Genomic DNA, 18,488 nt, shown 5'->3' with positions numbered 1-18,488 from the left:
ATATCTTTGGGGATTTTTTGCCTTTGATAGTGGTACAGTCGGTGGCGGCCTTATGTTACAATCGTTTCAATTGAAACGGGCCTCGAGCCTCCAGGGGCCTCCCCCCCCAAAAAATAGTAGTAGTAGTAGTAGAAAGGTAGTAGTAGTAGTAATATTGCATTGCATCGCAGCCTTCCAATCAGCCTTGTCAATTATTCAGCCTCATCCTGTACGTCCACTTACCTATTTGGCAGCAGCTAATAATCACTGCAGGTACTTGACCTGTCATGTCACATTGACCTGTCATGTCACATTGACCTGTGTTGTTTCATTGTAATTGTTCCCACTTCCCAGTGTGTGCACTCACTGCACTAGCAGCACTGAGAGTTGCGATTGCATCATTTTATATCCTATGCATGCTGCCTTCCAGTTATACCTTAAAGTAAAAAATTGTTTAATCAAGCAGCTTTTGTGTATTTTTCTACTTGGCTGTGTATTAGGGAAGATTTTAACCTCCGGCCCTTCACCCTTAACCTCCAAGGAGGTACAGACAGAAAACCAGAGATCAATACGCGTTCGTTTTTCATGATTATGTACAAAATTCGCGCCAAAACCTCTAGAATGAATACACACAACAAATGAGTTATAATAATTATCTATAAGTTTTAATAATCAAAGCCCTATTAACTAATGTACAGTTATGTTTGGTCCTATATCTACAACAATATAATTTGAGCCTATTACAATCATAATGAATCAAATATGGATATACAATCTATGATACCGTTTACCGACACAGAAGTCTACCGATTAAGACCACCCGTAGACTTCTGGACTCCCTCCAACGGCCTGAGAGTGAGAGAGTAACGATTCCATGGGTCGACAGAAATATTTAGTATTTCCAAGTTTGTGAATATAGCCAATCATAGTTCATTTCTTCAGGGGCGCTCTTGGCCATCCCCTTTCTTTGGAGTGTTGCGTTGGTCCTTTCTTCCGGACTCTGCCCCCTGGGTGTGTGTGGGTGTATGTGTCGATGTTTTCAATTAAATGTGCCAGTCATTACCGTATGTGTGTGTATTAAATAAGCCGGTCAGTATGTACTCTTACTAGTGTGTGTGTGTGTGTGTGTGTGTGTGTGTGTGTGTGTGTGAACCCTGTATGTGTGCCTCCCCTGCCACTGCCCCTTGTTTGCACAATTCAGTCGAGGCCGACCTGCCCTGGGAACCAGAGAGAGAGAGAGAGAGAGAGAGAGAGAGAGGGTGCATGCACGAGCATGCACGCGTCGGGGGAAAGATGCATCTGTGTACTTTATATTCTCTACTTTAATAAATATTTACTGATTCCATGATTTGATTTTAGCTTTTAGTGAGGCCTGTTAATATTTAGTCGCACACTATATATCCTTTTTCCCCTTATGATTACCTGTTTTATTCCTTTTAAGATTACATGTTTATTCCATAGACATAATTATACCTTGGCCTTCTAACCTTCTAACTACTAATTAGAGGTATTTATACCCTAAATATTTTAATCCTCCAGTATGCAGATAATACACACGTTTTTTTAATAATGATTAATTATTAAAATTATGACGGTCGCGTGTACAGTAGTTGGGGGGAAGACACACAGCAAAGTTCATCGAGATCGGGACTCAAACCCGCGACACACTGTCATGCTGGATTGCCAGCCACTGCCAGTCACCGGGCAGTGTTGGCTCAGGGGTAGAGTGGCCGGATGGCAAGGTTGCCAGTTCGCCATCTTTGTATGAATGTGTGTGTGAATGGGTGAATGTAATGCACAATCTACTGTACTGTATATGTAAAGCGCCTTGGCTAAAGGCGCTATCTAAATTCCCCATTTACCATTTTCCAGCCAAGGTGCCTGGACCGCTAAGCCAGCCCAGGCCATTTGTATTCATATTCATACATTGTCCCTTAAAAAACCAGCAGTATCCACATGTTTCACACAGATTCATTTTCTTTGCAAAATAGTTACTCTATACTGAGTCTAACTACCGGTAATAGCTATCAAGTTTTCTGAAATTATATTTAAATTTTAAATTATGCATTATGCGGAATATGCGCTAATTTGCATACATTTTGGGATGATAAATCTGAAGATTTATTTAAGAAGCCAGGTTCAAGAGGATTTTTGATATCTCTAATTATCACTCCATAAATCAGAAAATAGTGTCCCATGTTTTTAGGAATAAAATGTGATGTAAATCAGCCGGCTATGAATGATATATCAACAAACCCGTAAATTCCTGCAGGATATAGATATGAATAAAACTGGAAGGTTTGGTGTATGTGAGTGCAACTGAAGTGGAGATTCTTTGCACCAGGTATGAGGAAAACACAAGGAAAATGGCCTTTAAAGATTTGTAATTTTGAGTCAAATGATCTCATCCAATACTTGGCAACAACATATCATGCCATATATCATTGGAAAGGTCTGGACCTCGAGCTGACTATGGTTTGATCCAGATATGGTCATTTCCTTTGTACCAGCAACCAGTCATGAAAATAGAGAGGGTGGATTTTCACCCAGCAAAATTAGTTGTCATTGGCTAAAATAAACATCTAAATGTGTATTTTGAATGTTTATTTTGCATTTGTTTGAAAGAAAACATGTTTAGGAAGCAAAATACCATAGCACAAAATCTCAAAATTGAAATATGATGTTTTCACCTGCCATAAATCATTGAAATGTATCGCCATAATGAACCAATATCATCCATGTATCATCATATTGTCAACCATAATGAACCAATATCATCCATGTATCATCATATTGTCAACCGTGATACGTATCGCTTTTCACACACAAATGCCCATAGATTTATTCAGAATAGAGACGTAGAGTGACCAGCGTTTTGTGGACGATTTATTTTAAATATAAAAAAGTTTTGCTAACTATGCATAGGCAATGAGCATGCATGAATGTATTTGTGTGTGCATAGGCATGCAGGAATGTCTATGTTTAAATGTGCATAGGCATGCATGAATGTCTTTGTTTAATGTGCATAGGCATGCATGAATGTTTTGCAGGTGTTGTTGCTGCATGTACTAGCTGGTCATGACGGGTGGGCCAACTCTCTAGACTAGAGGATGAGAGGAAGAGAGATTGTAGGGAAAAAGAGGGAATCTCAAAAGCCTGTCAACTAAAAAGACTGACTTTAAAGGGTTAGTTCAGATTTTGTTGGAATTAAAGCTGTAGGAAATACATTCCATTGATATAATGGTTGCAACGGTATTCCTGATTGCAAAGGTATTGCCTGATTCCCGTGGTGGGAGTGCTGGTCTGACAACGCACTGACAACTCGAGTTGCATACCAATGGGGCCGGGCACAGAATAGTAAATAATTCCTTCTCATGTACTAATGTACTTTGGGGGAAAATAAAATAAAAATATAGGTTTTTTCAGGCCCTGCATTGGATGGATGTGACATAAGAGTAGGAGAGGTCTTGGGGGCACCCCCTGCATAGGATGGATGTAACATCAGAGAGCATTTTTCAGTGAACACTGCTCTGATCCTGCATGTATATTATTTCTGAGAACTATACACAGGGAAATTATATTACAAATGCAAACAGCTCCTGACATTACCACCAGGGACCCCGAGACCCCACTCTCCTTAGAGGGGTAGAGCAATGCCTCTTGGGGGCAACCGTATGCACTCGGCTCCGCTCCAGTAGGTCTGTGAGTCATCCAAACCAAAAGCTCCTTAAATGATAACGGGAGAGAGCCATGACGGTTATTCAGAGACTATCTTGACTACAATGGATGGATCCCAGCCTGCCTCACAAAGCCTTGGCTTGAGATGAGCACTGTGTTGACTGAATGTCAAGTCAAATAGTACTAGAAAATGCAGTCGAAACATCTTGACCCTGTTGAGTTTTTGAGTGGTGCAACCACTCCTACTGCCGGCTGCAGGAGGAAATGACTGAGGTGTCAATTGAGATTTTTGAGGGGGCAAAACAATCATAATCATATTGCGTTGTTAAATCAAGCTGGCAGTGCCAGTTCTAGGACTCAGGTGGTCCTATGCAAGATTAGAATGATAGCGCTGCCCCACCAGGGGGGTCCGGGGGGTCTTGCCCCCCTGGGCTCCAGATGTATTCATTTTTTGCGATGAAAATGCTTCAATCTGGTGCACTTTGAGATAAAAATGAAGAGGCTAGATCTATAAAGAACTACACACATCATATTAGAGTATTATCATCGTTACAGTGCTATTATTGCCATTTTCCAACATCAGCAGTAGGCTACAAAACAAAACATTGGATAGGGCAGGGGTGGGCAACTTTGATGATGGAGAGGGCCACTCTATTTCAAACTCACTCCAGAGGGCCACAATGCATATAGTCAAACATGCGTGTGATGCGTTTGAGCTTGTAGATCTGCTTTTTTTAAATTAGAATCCTGAATTATTTTCACCTATTTTTGAATTGGAATCCTGAAAAGTAATCTTTATATAATTTAAAATACATTTATATATCATGTTAACTTTATGATTATGAAACTGAAATGCAAATACATTGGACATAAAAAAGACTAGTACTAGTCATTAAGCTACTGATATAGACTGAAGTAATTAAAGCGGGTCATGTTTGCATGTTTGGAATTGTAACAGCTGAAATCAATAACATATCAGTATTCCGATATTAACCTGCAGGCCGCATTAAGTGAACTGCGTCTGTGCTCAGAGAATACATTCTTCAGTGTGTCCACAATAGTCCACAGCCCACTTTGCCACTCTCTCTGATCCACTGCATCAATAGCACCCCTCCCCCCCCAATGGCAGACAGTCATGTCAGACATAGATTCAGTTGATGTGTTGAAATATCTGTGCCTCAGGAATGTCATACTTCCTGTTCTTTCCAGATGGGAGATGGCCATGAACCAATCCAGCACAAAAAGTAGTTTTATATTTTATTATTGACATTATAAAAAATAAAAAAGGGGGTCAAGTAGGTCGGGTTGAGTGGTCAAGTACCCTCTTTGACACCTCGTGGTGCCGGGCCTTGCTGTGTCCGAGCACGAAAATAGCATTTGGTTGGTTTTCACCACCAAGTGTCGTGTTGCGCAGCCTATCATACATACACATATTAACTGTGTATATAATGATTTCGAGTGTGACAGTACAGACAGTACAGTACAGTGACAGTACATACAGTACAGTACAGTAGAGGGACCCCCTGGGGACCCCCACACGGTAACTGTCATTTCTGTACATTCTCTGTCTCTGTCACTTCTGTCATACTCATTTCTGGGAAACGGGCTGGCCCCCTGGGCCAGGTCCTGGGGGTCTGGATGTTCTGGGGACCCCCACACGGTAACTCTGTTATTTCTGAACCGTTTCGGATGCGGGGAGGCTCGCTGGAACCGGGCCGGCACCCAGGGCGCGTTCCTGTGGGCCTGGAACTTCCGGACCCCCACACGGAGTTGCACCACGGTGTGTTTTTTTGTTGTCTTTGTATCAGTCTCTGTATATTTGATGTGGTCCAGTGTCTTGTCTTGTGGTGCTGTATCACTGGTTGTTCAGAGACCTGACTCAACCAGAAATTACATTTCATAGCAGATGCTGCCATCTGTTGGTTAATGCTTATCACTACAAAGACTTTGATGGTGTTTTTGTTTTTTCAGAATGACAAAACGAGACAAAAAGACAATTTAAAATGCCTTTATTTAAATAACATCCAGTCCCCCGAGAGAGAGAAAACAATCTTTGTAGCACAGTGTGACTTGTGGCATAGCATTTGCTGTGTACTCCGTGTCGGACTCGCAGGGTAAGACTCACAGTGGCCAGCCGCAGCTGTAGTGGGCAGAGTGGCCGCCTCTCCTCGGTATAATGTTACTGTTGAAATGTCCCTGAGCAATAGGGACACTCATGCTTTTTGCAACAAAAAAAAAATGTTAATGACGTTTAGAAGATTTGTAACACTTTCCTGGGGGTCTTTATGTGTGTAATATGTGGTTTTAGATTTTTTTTAGCAGTGAGCCCAGTGTCTGATGTATGATGTCATGGACACTGGGCTCACTTACTTCCTGGACCCTCCCCCTATCAGTCCCAAACCTTCAAATTGCTCTCAATTAAAGGAGATAGATACTCCAGGGCAATAGCATAAACACAAAGAGCTTTAAATCTTAAATCTAAATATAAGATTTAGAAACTTTTAGTAATTCTAGTAAAATGGCGAAAGCAAACAATCTTTGTTCTGTACTTATACATACAATTGTATGGTACAAAACACTGAAGTCCTTAAACCAGAAACCTAACCTTAACCTCAGTAAAACTAAACTCAGTGGATGGGGGCGTTTCCAAGAACCTGGAAGAACGACAGTATCTGCTGAAGATCCCCTCCTCGCCATGGAAAATGGGCTCCCTTCCTGGAGGAGGAGGGCTGTCCTACAGCGCAGGCACACCTGAACTTCCATGCGCGGCCAAAAGCCGCTGTCTGTCGGTAGTCTCTTCCTGATTTTTAGACAGCTGGTGGATGGATGGCATGGCATTCTGCCACCCATGTGGCAGAATGCCGTGGGGGCAAGCTTTTCCGGGAATCTGGCCGACACAGCATTCTGTCCCAATGGGTGGAGCTTCATTTCCATCCACCAACTGTCTAAAAACCCGGAAGAGACGCCGGCAGACAGCGGCTTTTGTCCACGCATGGAATCCTAGGTGTACTTACACCTTTACTGAGACAACATGGAAGTGAAGGAAGTGTCATGGTCACGTGACTGGACGCCGGGGCTGCGCCATAACACTCTTCAGTGGCAAATCTCACACCAGAAGTGCGATGAATACACGGCAGTGGATGGGAGCCCGCTGGACATCTTGACACATTATTTATGAACGATAGCGACCTTTGTCATAGAATAAGTTCAGGAATATAAAAGAAGACATATCACAGATTGTTTTCCGAGTGGGTGTTTTTCGACTTGCAAACTATTTAATTTTATTGAGGTATCTAAACAGCATAGAGTAAGTTTCTGCCTGGGCTTAACCTGACTCCGGCAGAAGGTGGCAGTATTGAGTTCACAAGTTCACAATGCTGTCTCAAAAAACCCTAAAGCCCATGTTGGTTTTAACTCATCAACATTATAAACTAAACTAGAACTGCACTCTGTCGAGTGCATACTTGCTTGTTGCACACTAGTAGGCCATAAATGGCCTACTAGTGCGCAAGCACTTTCGAGTGCGCAAGTACTTTCGACCGCTGTAAACTGTTAACATATACACACCACGTACTCTGGTCCCAGCAGATCAGGCACAATTTGCTATTTTATTTTTTACTGATTATGTATATAGTATACGTATGACTAGCTCTCAATGATGACGTAAGAAATATGGTCATTTGTGTAATCTGGTCCCAGCAAAACAGGCACAGATTTGATGTTTTTTTGCATAAACATCAAATGGCGGGTTGGCAGTCACAGCGAAAGAGACTGGGCGAAATTATTACTTGCGCGCTCTGTAATTACGCCTTAAATATGTTGAAAATATAGTGGTGTCATTGGTGTTTGATGAAATACTTTCACTCAAGTAAAAGTTGCCTAGCAGTATATCACAATGTAATATGCTCTTACAAGTTCATGGGTTGTATTCAGTATTGGAGGTTGCCAGCAAAATATACTTACAGTACCAAAGTAAAAGTAAATAACAGACAGTTATTGAAAATAGCAGATATCCAAAATAGGGAATACCGTATATTACCAAATAGTAGCCCGGGCCGTTAATATACAAAATCGATTCGGACCCCGGGCTGTTATAAGGAGCCGGGCCGTTATTTGCCATAGGCTGTTATTTATTTTTGCACCGGCCTGCACAAGGCCATTATTTGGTTTCAGTATATACATACAGTAACATACAGTAACATGTAGTGCAAATATTGTTTGGAACTGGTATTACCGTATTAATAATAAAAAAACAAAGCTACAGTACATACAGTAAAGTGTTTACAAGTATACTGTACAAAACAACATATAATAATACTGTACAAGTGTACAGGGTTCCTACCACCATGAAATTCAGTGAAATATTTTTTATTTTAAAATACAGGCCTAGAAAAGATCATTTGGAATTAAAATGTTTGGATATCATTTCATAAATAGCAACCTAACAACATAGTGTTAGTTACTTTTTTACATCTGTTCTTTTTCCATGTTGTGTTGTTTGGGGGGATTGCATTAACCTGACTGCCAGATGGAGGCGGTATTGGCAGCGTCAGGTTAGGATTGCATGGGATGCATTACTGTACAGCATGTACAGTAATAATCCACGGACACGATCATTTTTCATGGCTCCAGCCGACCTCATCCTACGTTATAAAGAGTAAAATCCACGTAGGAATCGTTGTAGAACCCACTATAGTTTGTCATAAAATTAACACAGGCGGGGGCCGCCATCTTGCTCAGAGATGCAGCCTGGAGACCAGAGACGTTTAGAGAGAGAAAGTGACGACAACATACCGTTCAGTGACTCATGAAGCTCCGTGAATACACAGTGAACGGAGTTGTCGCAACTCTCTTATCTAAACGGCGCTGCCTCCGACAGAAAGACAGGGGAACAAGCATGACAACTAAGCAACTAGACCCGATTGAATGGGAATGGGAATTTATACTTTGTTTCATGACAGTGTCGGGCACCGAATACATCAGACCTACAAGCTCACAACGCGCCGAGGCTCGACGCGTTGTGAGCTTGTAGATCTGCTATTTCTTTGAACACCGGCCACGGCACCGTGCATCATTTGGTTACATTACATACAGTTCCATGCAGTGATCTTTTTTATTATGGTATTAACAATAAACATCGCAGGCAAAGCATTTTGATTTAATTGTAAGAGGGAGCGTATCAACACACAGGTGTAACCACTACAGTACATGTTCTGATTGAGCAAGGGGAAGCAGAGGACAAATAAATGTTTTAATTATAAACTGCTAATTTATTGGCCTACACTATACACATAGCCTACTGTAGTACTGTGCGTAGTCAAGTGGCTAAACCCCACAGGTTAGGTTACAGGCGATAGAAAATGTAATGTCAAGCAGAGCCACATGCGCAGCACGTGAACTATATGCCGATAGCATCTGACTCCATATAATTTAAATAAATAGAAGCATATAAAAAACATGAATTATACACCCAATGAAAATTTACACTTCACGGATTATAGGCCATTTGGAATTAGAACAATCGGTTGAATATTGGCCGAGAATTGCACGATTTAAATATCAACCTTGTGTTTTCTAGTACTATACTTGTGAGGACCTGGCTGGCGCACGCCGCGCACTGAAAAGGGTTCATCTGCAAGCTCACAAAGTAGATAGTGATACACGGATGACAATAAACATTACACAGAATATACACCACTTTGCATTAAAACAATTGGTTGTGCATAGGAAGCACTTGTGAAACTATAGCCTAGATTTATTTTATGGATGTGGAGGACTGGTGTTGCGCTGTTGTGAAATGATCGAGTGGCGTGCGGAGATTTGCAAACTCAACACGGTGAACACGCATATAATAATATAAATGAGGGCTGAGGCTGATTAAGTTTGCAGATAACGAGGGCGGTTATTTAATGGCTGTTATTTGGTAATATACGGGTATGCTAATTAAATGGCTGTTGTAGTAACAACCTGCCTAGTATACAGTAGTTTTAAGTAGTAATAGTAGTCTAGTAATAAATAATTGTAGTGAAAGTACAATATTTGCATGTGAAATGTAGAGGTAATTTAAGTGTCATGTCCCTCAAAATAGTAAGCATACAGTACTTGAATAAATGTATTTAAATTAATTTAATTTCATATTTATGCATTTATATTTACAAATATTTTGAAAATGGATTAGCTGGCAAACAGCTGTCAATCAGTGACTGTCGATCAGTCAATATCAACACCTGTTGAGCAGTGAGAAACGTACACTCTGCTGTTTGGATACCTAAATAAAATTATGTAGTACATCGAAAAACAAGTAGTAGAGGAGGCTGAAACACCAGCCCAAAACAACACGCACATCCAAGTACCTACTAGGCAGGGTGCTGGATTAAACAAAGTCAAGTCACAAGTAAAGAAATGAAAGAAATAACTTGCTTTACTTAAAGTGGTTTTATTTTCTGCTCCCAGAACAAAGTAAAGAAAGTTCTGGGAGCAGAAAAGGGTGTGTTGATTTGTTTTTCTTTCATTTCAGTAGAAAGCAATGTATTCATGTCTTCTTTTATTTTCCAGAAGCGATTATTGTAATGGTCTGTCAATCATTCATAAATAGTGTTTATTCAGTGTCTACTCAGCCCCATTGACTCCAATGCCACACATTGTGACGAATCTGCCGGCTGGAATTGCAGACAGTCTTCACGTTCAGAAACGTACTTTGTGCTCTTTGGATAGCTCTATACAATTACACAGTGTACAGTGTGCTTGTCCACTCGGCTCCATTCACTCCAATGTATTCCCTGCATTTTCTGACAGCTTGAATTGCATGGTAGAGAAAATGACCTGGAGTCTTTTCCTCATAATCTTCCTTGATGTAGTCCAGGAAGTAAGTGAGCCCAGTGTCCATGACATCATGACACTGGGCTCACTGCTAAATATCTAAAACCACATATTACACACACGAAGACCCCCAGGAAAGTGTTCTAGATCTTCTAAACGTCATTATCATATATTCATTATCAACTAGAGGAAGCTGGATTCTTTTTTTTAGGTAATCAAACCTAAAGACTGATTGTGAAGTCAGTGTAAGTGATGTTTTTGTGTTAAATAGCTTCCAATTGCATCCATCCTCCAATCAGGGATGATGCAATGAGCAACAACACTAAACATTAAAGTAATTGAAGCTAATTAATGGGTTCTCTCTCCTGATTGGATGAAATTGGTGGCTTGACTGTAAATATATCTTTCGGATATTAAAGAGCAGGAGAGACGGGGAGACCCATGTTACTGAACAAACACTATTTATATAGCAATGATTGCTATCACAATATAGAGCTTTATACTATTATTGTTTTTTAGCCAAACTATTTACTTGCTGAACTCGGGCATCAGTGAAAGCAACATGAAGCTTGAATGTGACCGTTAAACAGTGGTTCAAATTGTATTTGCTTATTGTTCATTTGTCTTTTGTTGATGAACTTTGTTCACAATTGACTTTATTACATTTTCCCTTATTTTTATGAGAAACACAGGTGACACAGCTAATGAAAATATTTCACCAAATCTTCTCTACTTGCATTATGCTTAAATAGTTAAGTCTGTCATATATGCTACAACAGTGCTTCGTATAGGGTCTACACCAAACAGATTTTTTACTTTTTTAATTGTGAGTATAAAAATGTACAGAATACGCAGATTTATTCTAAAACTCCGGATTTGACTGTGTAGGCCTGTTTCTATTCGATCTTCCTATCGGAGAGAAGATCATTTTCATTACCCCTCCTGTGCATTGCACCACAGTCACAGTTAGGCAGTTATACATGATGTCCACTTGAGGGAGTCAAAGGTTTGGATTGTTAACTCTGTTGCTACTCCTGTTTCCTGGTACTGCATGCTTTGGAAATGTCAGCATCAGATCCAAGCAACACTTGACATGTAATGGTGTTAAACAACGGTATCTTTTTACCATGTGAAGCAGAAGGTTCTGCCACATAGATAGTAATAGTATGCACGGTGTCTGTAAGAGTGCACTTGCACATCTAGTAGAGCATGTTGTGCCAGAAATCAACCAGTTTCAGAGTGCATGAGTGCGTGATAACATGCTGATATCGTGTCCTGCCAAGACATTTGAAATGCAGTTTCAAAATGACAGACCCCCGGGGACCCCCACACGGATTTGAACGCAGTGCGGCTCGCCGGAACCGGGCGGCCACCCTGGGCACGTTCCTGGGGGTCTGGATGTTCCGGGGACCCCCGCAAAGTACACTACAATACAGTACAGAATACAGTAGATTACAGTAACTATAACAATAAATGTATAGTTGCAACGCTCAGTTCACACAGGTGTGATTTTGGGATTATTATGATGTTTTAACAATGACTGGGAGTGATGTACAGCATGGGCAGTGTTACGAGCCTATGACATCATGTGCATATGATGTCATAGGCTCCCCCCCCACACACACACGGTTAATAGTGAATTATTAATAAATCTGAAAGAGTAATCTGTTATTCTGCTATTTCCTGCTTACAGTTCTGGTGGAAGACGTTATGTCTTGCTTGATATCGTTCACTATGTATTAATGGTGTAGTCTTAATAGGCTGCGAACAGAAAGGCAGCAGTTTGGCTGCTGTAATGTTAAGAAGTAATTGGACATTGTTCTCACTAGTGTGAGAATAATTAAACGCCTTTTTTATAATTAAATTATATTTAAAAAAAAAGACAAGACAACCGAGGTATTCAACAAATGTTGGATAAACTAGAATAGTATAAATAAAAAATATATAGCAAAAATAATTAAATTATCCTAAATCTAAATATAGCCAAAGGAAATTAATGGAAATAAAATGTAAAACAATGATCTCCAATCTTACTTTGCTGAATGGTGAAATTACATTCAACTCTGTTTCCATGTGGTAATTTACATTATATTTGAAGTCTGTATGTTATGTGTGACAGAGAGACTGTAAATCTGTACCTCCTGTTCCTCAGCCCGTAGTTCTCAACAAATCCCCATAACCCCCAATCTGTGTTGCCCCTGGTAACAGGGGGAATGCACGTACTGTATAGACGTCACGCTTAGCGTTGGGAGGGGTTTAAAAAAGGGTAGAAAATTAAGAGAGGGAGAGGAGAAGAGAGAACGACGCTAGGAGAGTGAGAGGGAGAGACGGAGAGAAGGAATTCAAGGCTAGAGAATAGGCACTAAACGACTGGGTGATATATGGCAGAAGGAACAATTCATATGCTTTGCTGTTATATTGGCACTTGGCAGCAGTTTAAACATTCTCTTAAATAGTTCCATCCATGCACCTTTTCATCCGCTTTTGACAGGGGCAAGGTGATGATAAATTGCAGGCTGTTGGCCTCTCTTTATTGCTGTCCTTTCTTTGATGGTTGTGTGTCTGATAGACTGCCATGGCTTGAATTTGAATAATGGCTGCATTTCAATGATGTGGTCATTGCCAAAGGCTGTGGACACACTAGCATACGTAAGCACACCTTTGGCAGCCTGCATTTGGTATGAAGGTGCTATCAATAATGGACAGACATATATTGACAGTTGCAAATTGCAGCAGTCCAGTATTCAATCATTTTTTTATTTTTCAGGCTGTTCACATGGGACTAACTTTATTTGCACCGCTATGGAGCAGTATAATATGGTGTTTGCAAATTTACTACGTAGATTTTTTTCCCCCCCATATATACAGTACTTACAGAAAACGGTGTAGAAACTGTTACTGGACGAACGGCACAGTCTTGGTTTCCTCTTTTCTCTTTATACCCTCTCCTTTATACCCTCTCCTCCACACACGCATACACTATCTATCTATCTCTCTCTGCCCCCCTCGCTCTCATAAACCTTAATGCGTAAAGTAATAGACAATGAGTAAACATAGACAGACCGTGGCGTGCAGCTGGTACACGCTCGACCTCTCTCTCTTGCTGCTAGGGGATGTCTTCCACAGTAATGACTAGACTGAGGGTTACTCAATAACCAATGTGTGCTTTTACTGCCATGTGCTGCACATGCATATACACTCTACAACAAACACACACGCCGTCAAAATGTTATGATCAATCAGCTTTACCATCTTTCTCTCGCACGCACGCACGCACGCACGCACGCACGCACGCACGCACACAGACACGTCCTCCTTGTCTCAACTGTCCTCTCTCTCTTTTCTCTCCCCCTCTCTCACTCCGTGTTACTTGCTCCCTGCTTATTGTGTACACACACTCATACAAACGCCCTCCTCCTGGCTTTTCCTCAGTTCCTCTGTCAGCTGAGCTTTAGGGCAAAGATAAGTAGCAGTGCTGGTACGCTGAGCTGAGGAGAGGAGGAGGAGGAGGAGGAGAGAGGGAGGAGGGCCTGGGAAGACGTACAAGTGGCAATTCTGTGGAGGAGCCCGATGCCCTGCGCATACACACACTGGCACGCACTCGCGCTGCGCTCTGCTCCAAAGGATCAGTAGCTTAGAAACTGGCTGCAGTCAGCATTCAGTCTCTCCATGCAAGGAGAAGGCAGGGCTGCCTCATCTGAGCAGAGCAGAACTGGACCGATCCGGACTGGACTGAGTCATACTGGAGGGGTTGGGGTGGGGTTGCTTTTGTTTTTCCGGGTTCAGTTCAGCAGACCGGGCTGGAGCATTTTGGGCTGGACTTAACTGAGGGGATTAGTTCAGATGAAGTCATGCTGTTGGGCTAGACCGCCATGGACTGTTGTTGAGCTTGCTTGTTGAGTGGGGGCAAAAAAATAACAATAATAATTTGACTGGAAGCAAGGGGATTCCCTCGCCCTCTCATCCTCCCTCCCCATTTTCCTTCATCCATCCTTCTCATCCTCTCCATTCCACTTTTTGCTGCACTCATCACTGCACACACAGAGGAAGACAGCAGAGTGTGTCTATCTATAGGCTGGGAGAAGGAGGAGAACAAAGGGAGGGTATTTGTCATTCTTATATCCCCTGGTGATGTACACTTGGCAAAAGGAATTACTGGTCAATCATCCATTTCCCATTTCATATCTGACAATTCCTTCTGGGATTTGAGCTGCATTGTCAGTTGGCTTGGCGAACATTTATTGTGACTAACCCGCTCCTGGACGTCTGGACATTTATTGCATAGATCACTTAATTGTCCTACCTATTGGATCTGCCTGGCTAACTTTACCATCCAGTAGACCGGTTGGCGGTGTAGCCGGGGGTGCAGCCATGGCCCAGCAGGCAGGGGTGACCCTCCAGGACACGCTGGCGGTGCCCCCCATGCCCAAGCACTCGGGCCTGAACGAGGACCTGGTCAAGATCCTGAGAGAGAATCTCCTGCAACCGGAGAGGCCACGGGGAACCCGGCGCTCCCCCTCGTCCATTTCCCCCCGCCTGTCGCCCCGAAACTCCCCGCGGCTGCTGCGTCGCATGCTGATAAACAACAACAGCCACAAGCAGAGGCGCTTCACCGTCGCACACACATGGTGAGGAGGCAAGGCTGGAGAGAGATGCTCTGCAGCCCTGTGGCTTGCTGTATACGTGTGGGTGTGTCACACACACACAGAGAGAGTGAGAGAGAGAGAGAGACTTATAAAGACTGTGTGTGTGTGTGTGTGTGTGTGTGTGTGTGTGTGTGTGTGTGTGTGTGTGTGTTCACTAAACTTCACTAATGCCCAGTTGTGTGAAGGTCGAGTGCTGGCTGTTTGGTGAGCACTGTTTGTATGCAGGGGACGTGCTGTGATAAGCTATTTGAGTGATTAAACTTCTCGTTGTTTGCTGTTTGCCTTGAGCACTTGCCAGTCACATTGAAATAGCCTGTGTGTGTTGTTGTATGCCCTCATAATCCTTCCTATTACATGTACTGTATTGGTATTGTTGTGTGTCTTTTTGCTGTCTTTAGTTTATTGCTCACTCGTAAACTCTATCTATCTATCTATCTATCTATCTATCTATCTATCTATCTATCTATCTATCTATCTATCTATCTATCTATCTATCTATCTATCTATCTATCTATCTATCTATCTATCTATCTATCTATCTATCTAACACACACACACACACACTCTTTGACTCTTAATATTAATAATATCTGTGTCTGCCTGTCGGTCTCTCTCTCTCTCTCTCTCTCTCTCTCTCTCTCTCTCTCTCTCCATCTCTTTCCACCCGCTTTGGGTCTTTCTCTCTAGGTGGTTTACAGTAATGCGGTATCTATCTATCTCATAATGTGGAGGCAGGCTGCTATCTTGTCGGAGTGCTAAACTAGGAGACCCCCCCCCCACCCCCTCCATACTGCAGATGCTCCCTCAATACCTGCCTGCCTGCAGTTGCTGACTGTTAATTAGTCTTCTATTCCTGGCTGTCTATCTGCCGCCCATGCAGCCGCCCACGCCTCATCCTCCCCTCCCCTATTCTTATCTTTCTCCCTTCCTCTTTTCCCCTCCTTTAGCCTACCCTCCATCTCTCTCCGTCTCTTTTATCAACTGTATACATACTGTGTATATACATTTTGTGTATATACATACTGTACACACACACGAGCACACACACAGGATATTCTGTGTGTGTGTGTGTGTGTGTGTGTGTGTGTGTGTGTGTGTGTGTGTGTGTGTGTGTGTGTGTGTGTGTGTGTGTGTTTGTTTAAAAGCAATAAACCCCTAGAGACGCCGTGGTATACAATGATTTTAGAACTGTGGCGTTCTTCGTTTTAGCCACAGCGTGGAGCGCCTAAAACCCCCATAGCTGTTCTAAAATCAATGTATGGCTTAATGCTTTTAGAAAATGTATGCCAAATATGGCAACATATGATATCAGTAACAATTTGACCACAAGAATAATTGCTATAAGAAAGTAATTCCTTAGCTGCCTGCCTGGACAAACAAGGTGGTTGTTATGCAACGTTTACAGATGGACTCCTCTATGCATGGAAGGTCCCATATATAAAAAAATGCAACCGGAGAATGGAAATGAGCCCTAGGTGCTTTATTGTGTATTTATCCTTGGTGATGCTATGACTGTATGTCATGAAGTTATATGTTATGTCACTTTTTTTTGGTAAATCAACTAAATCGGACATATTTGACGTGGTAAGACAATGCGGTCACAGCCAGGTGTATTTTTATAAAGCATCTTATAGTGGCTTCAAACGCATTAAAATCACAGACCAGATTTTGTTTAGTATATACAGTATGTGTGTGTATGCTACAGTATATGTTGTTTGTAATTGTTTTAGGAAATGAGCATTTGTGCCTGTCGTAGACATGCGCAGAGCAAGTTCAGTCATGGAACCTCAGTTCAGTCGTGCCTGCCGTTAATTGGGCCACCGCAGCATCAGGCTCTCATCCACATGATTCACTCAGCCAATCACACGCTCACTCCATCTCATACCGGCTACTTTAACCGGAGGTTTTGCATTCCTCCTCCTGCTTGCTTGCTTACTGCTGCTTTACTGTATACTGTGCGCTGCTGTATACAAGTGCTCACCCACCTCCACCCCAGCTACCACCTGTCGTTTTGGATCTACTGTTTAGGTACGGGGGATTCGGAGTCCCTATGGTCGGGACTGATGTGCTTGACCTGAGTACCTAAAAATCTGATCCAATACATCGCCAAACCATTCTATTGCTTATCTTATATTCAATAAATATATATATTACATCCTTCTTGAGTTGTCTGACTGAAACATTGGAAAAAATGCCTTAAAGTGAGGATGCTTTAAAAAATAATCTCATCAATAGTTTTTATTGATCAATTATCAAAAAAAGTGTGATAAACAGAAGAAAAATAAATCAATATTTGGTATGACCACCCTTTGTGTTGTTCTACACTTGTACACAGTATATTAAGGTACTCCAAAAATGTAGAGGGAACTTGCCACAGTTCTTTGGTTTTAAGCTGTCTCAAACTGTCTCTTCATGTAATCCCAGACTGACTCAATGTTGATATCAGTTCTCTGTGGCGGTCATCTGTTGCAGGACTCAGTCATTGTTCATATTTTCACTGAAGTTAGTCATACTTCATGATTCTGGCTGTATATGGTCATGTTGCAGAATGCATTGGGATGGATCATAGCTCTGGGACGATGCATGATATTAGAATCTGCCTGTACACCTCAGTATTGAGGAGACCACTAATCCTCGGTAACATATCATTGCCATCCAACATGGGATTACTCAAATGTATAAAAAATGTTTCACCTGTGAAACCACCTCTTACTTTACATCTCTGTTTATAATTCTGTATAATTTTTTATGGCTTGTGCTGAATTGAACACAGAGCGTGTTCCTAATCTGCTGCTGATGAGACAAACTATAGGGAGGCAAGAAGAAATGTTTTTCCAAATCCAATAACACGGAAGTCAACCTACTTCCCTGTATGACTGAGGGTTAAATGGTGACTGTTAGCGAAGAACGCCATCTGGCGTAAAAACTACACTCGACACGTGTTTTGGCGGTGTGGGCGTTGGAAAGAAACATGTCAATACATATGATTGGCAGTGAATGAGTTTTAACAGAATATACATATTTCACTGCAATGTGTCACTATTTGCAAAAGGAATTAGCCTACATTAGATATAGATTATTACTAGATATTTCCTATTGACGCAGTAATGTAGAAGATAATAAAAATAACCATGAAAGACAATGTTTTAATCTGAAGTGCCTAAAGCATTTGTGCAGTACTGTTATGTTATGTAAATGCAGTTTTGTATTTATATTAATGTATTCCATTCCATCTCTCTGCTGTGCTCCCCACCATGTGTAGCTTTGTTCCATCTCTCCCAGAGAGTACCAGCCCACCGGAGCTGGTCAGGGCTGTTTTGATGAATTACCACCATCCCCTTCACATTTTGAATTCCATTAGCTGCT

General features: G+C 41.8%; 1 protein-coding gene across 2 annotated transcripts in view; it reads left to right on the top strand.

Annotated features, from left to right (window-relative positions):
• pde4d (phosphodiesterase 4D, cAMP-specific) overlaps nucleotides 1–18,488 on the top strand; it is a gene marked incomplete at its 5' end in the record, with an annotated part of 235,055 nt that overhangs the window by 60,537 nt on the left and 156,030 nt on the right. Inside the window, one exon of one of the 2 annotated variants that reach the window (XM_083784495.1) lies at nucleotides 15,034–15,104. The exons of the other annotated variant lie outside the window; for it this stretch is intronic. Within the exon in view, the coding sequence (XP_083640621.1) occupies nucleotides 15,049–15,104 (56 nt within the window). Of the gene's footprint in view, nucleotides 1–15,033; nucleotides 15,105–18,488 lie in introns of those variants that run through there. 2 annotated transcript variants of the gene reach the window in all.

Source organism: Protomyctophum parallelum (assembly GCF_964188405.1).
Source record: "Protomyctophum parallelum genome assembly, chromosome: 15".
Lineage (NCBI taxonomy): Eukaryota > Metazoa > Chordata > Actinopteri > Myctophiformes > Myctophidae > Protomyctophum > Protomyctophum parallelum.
This window is presented reverse-complemented; position numbering and strand designations above follow the sequence as displayed.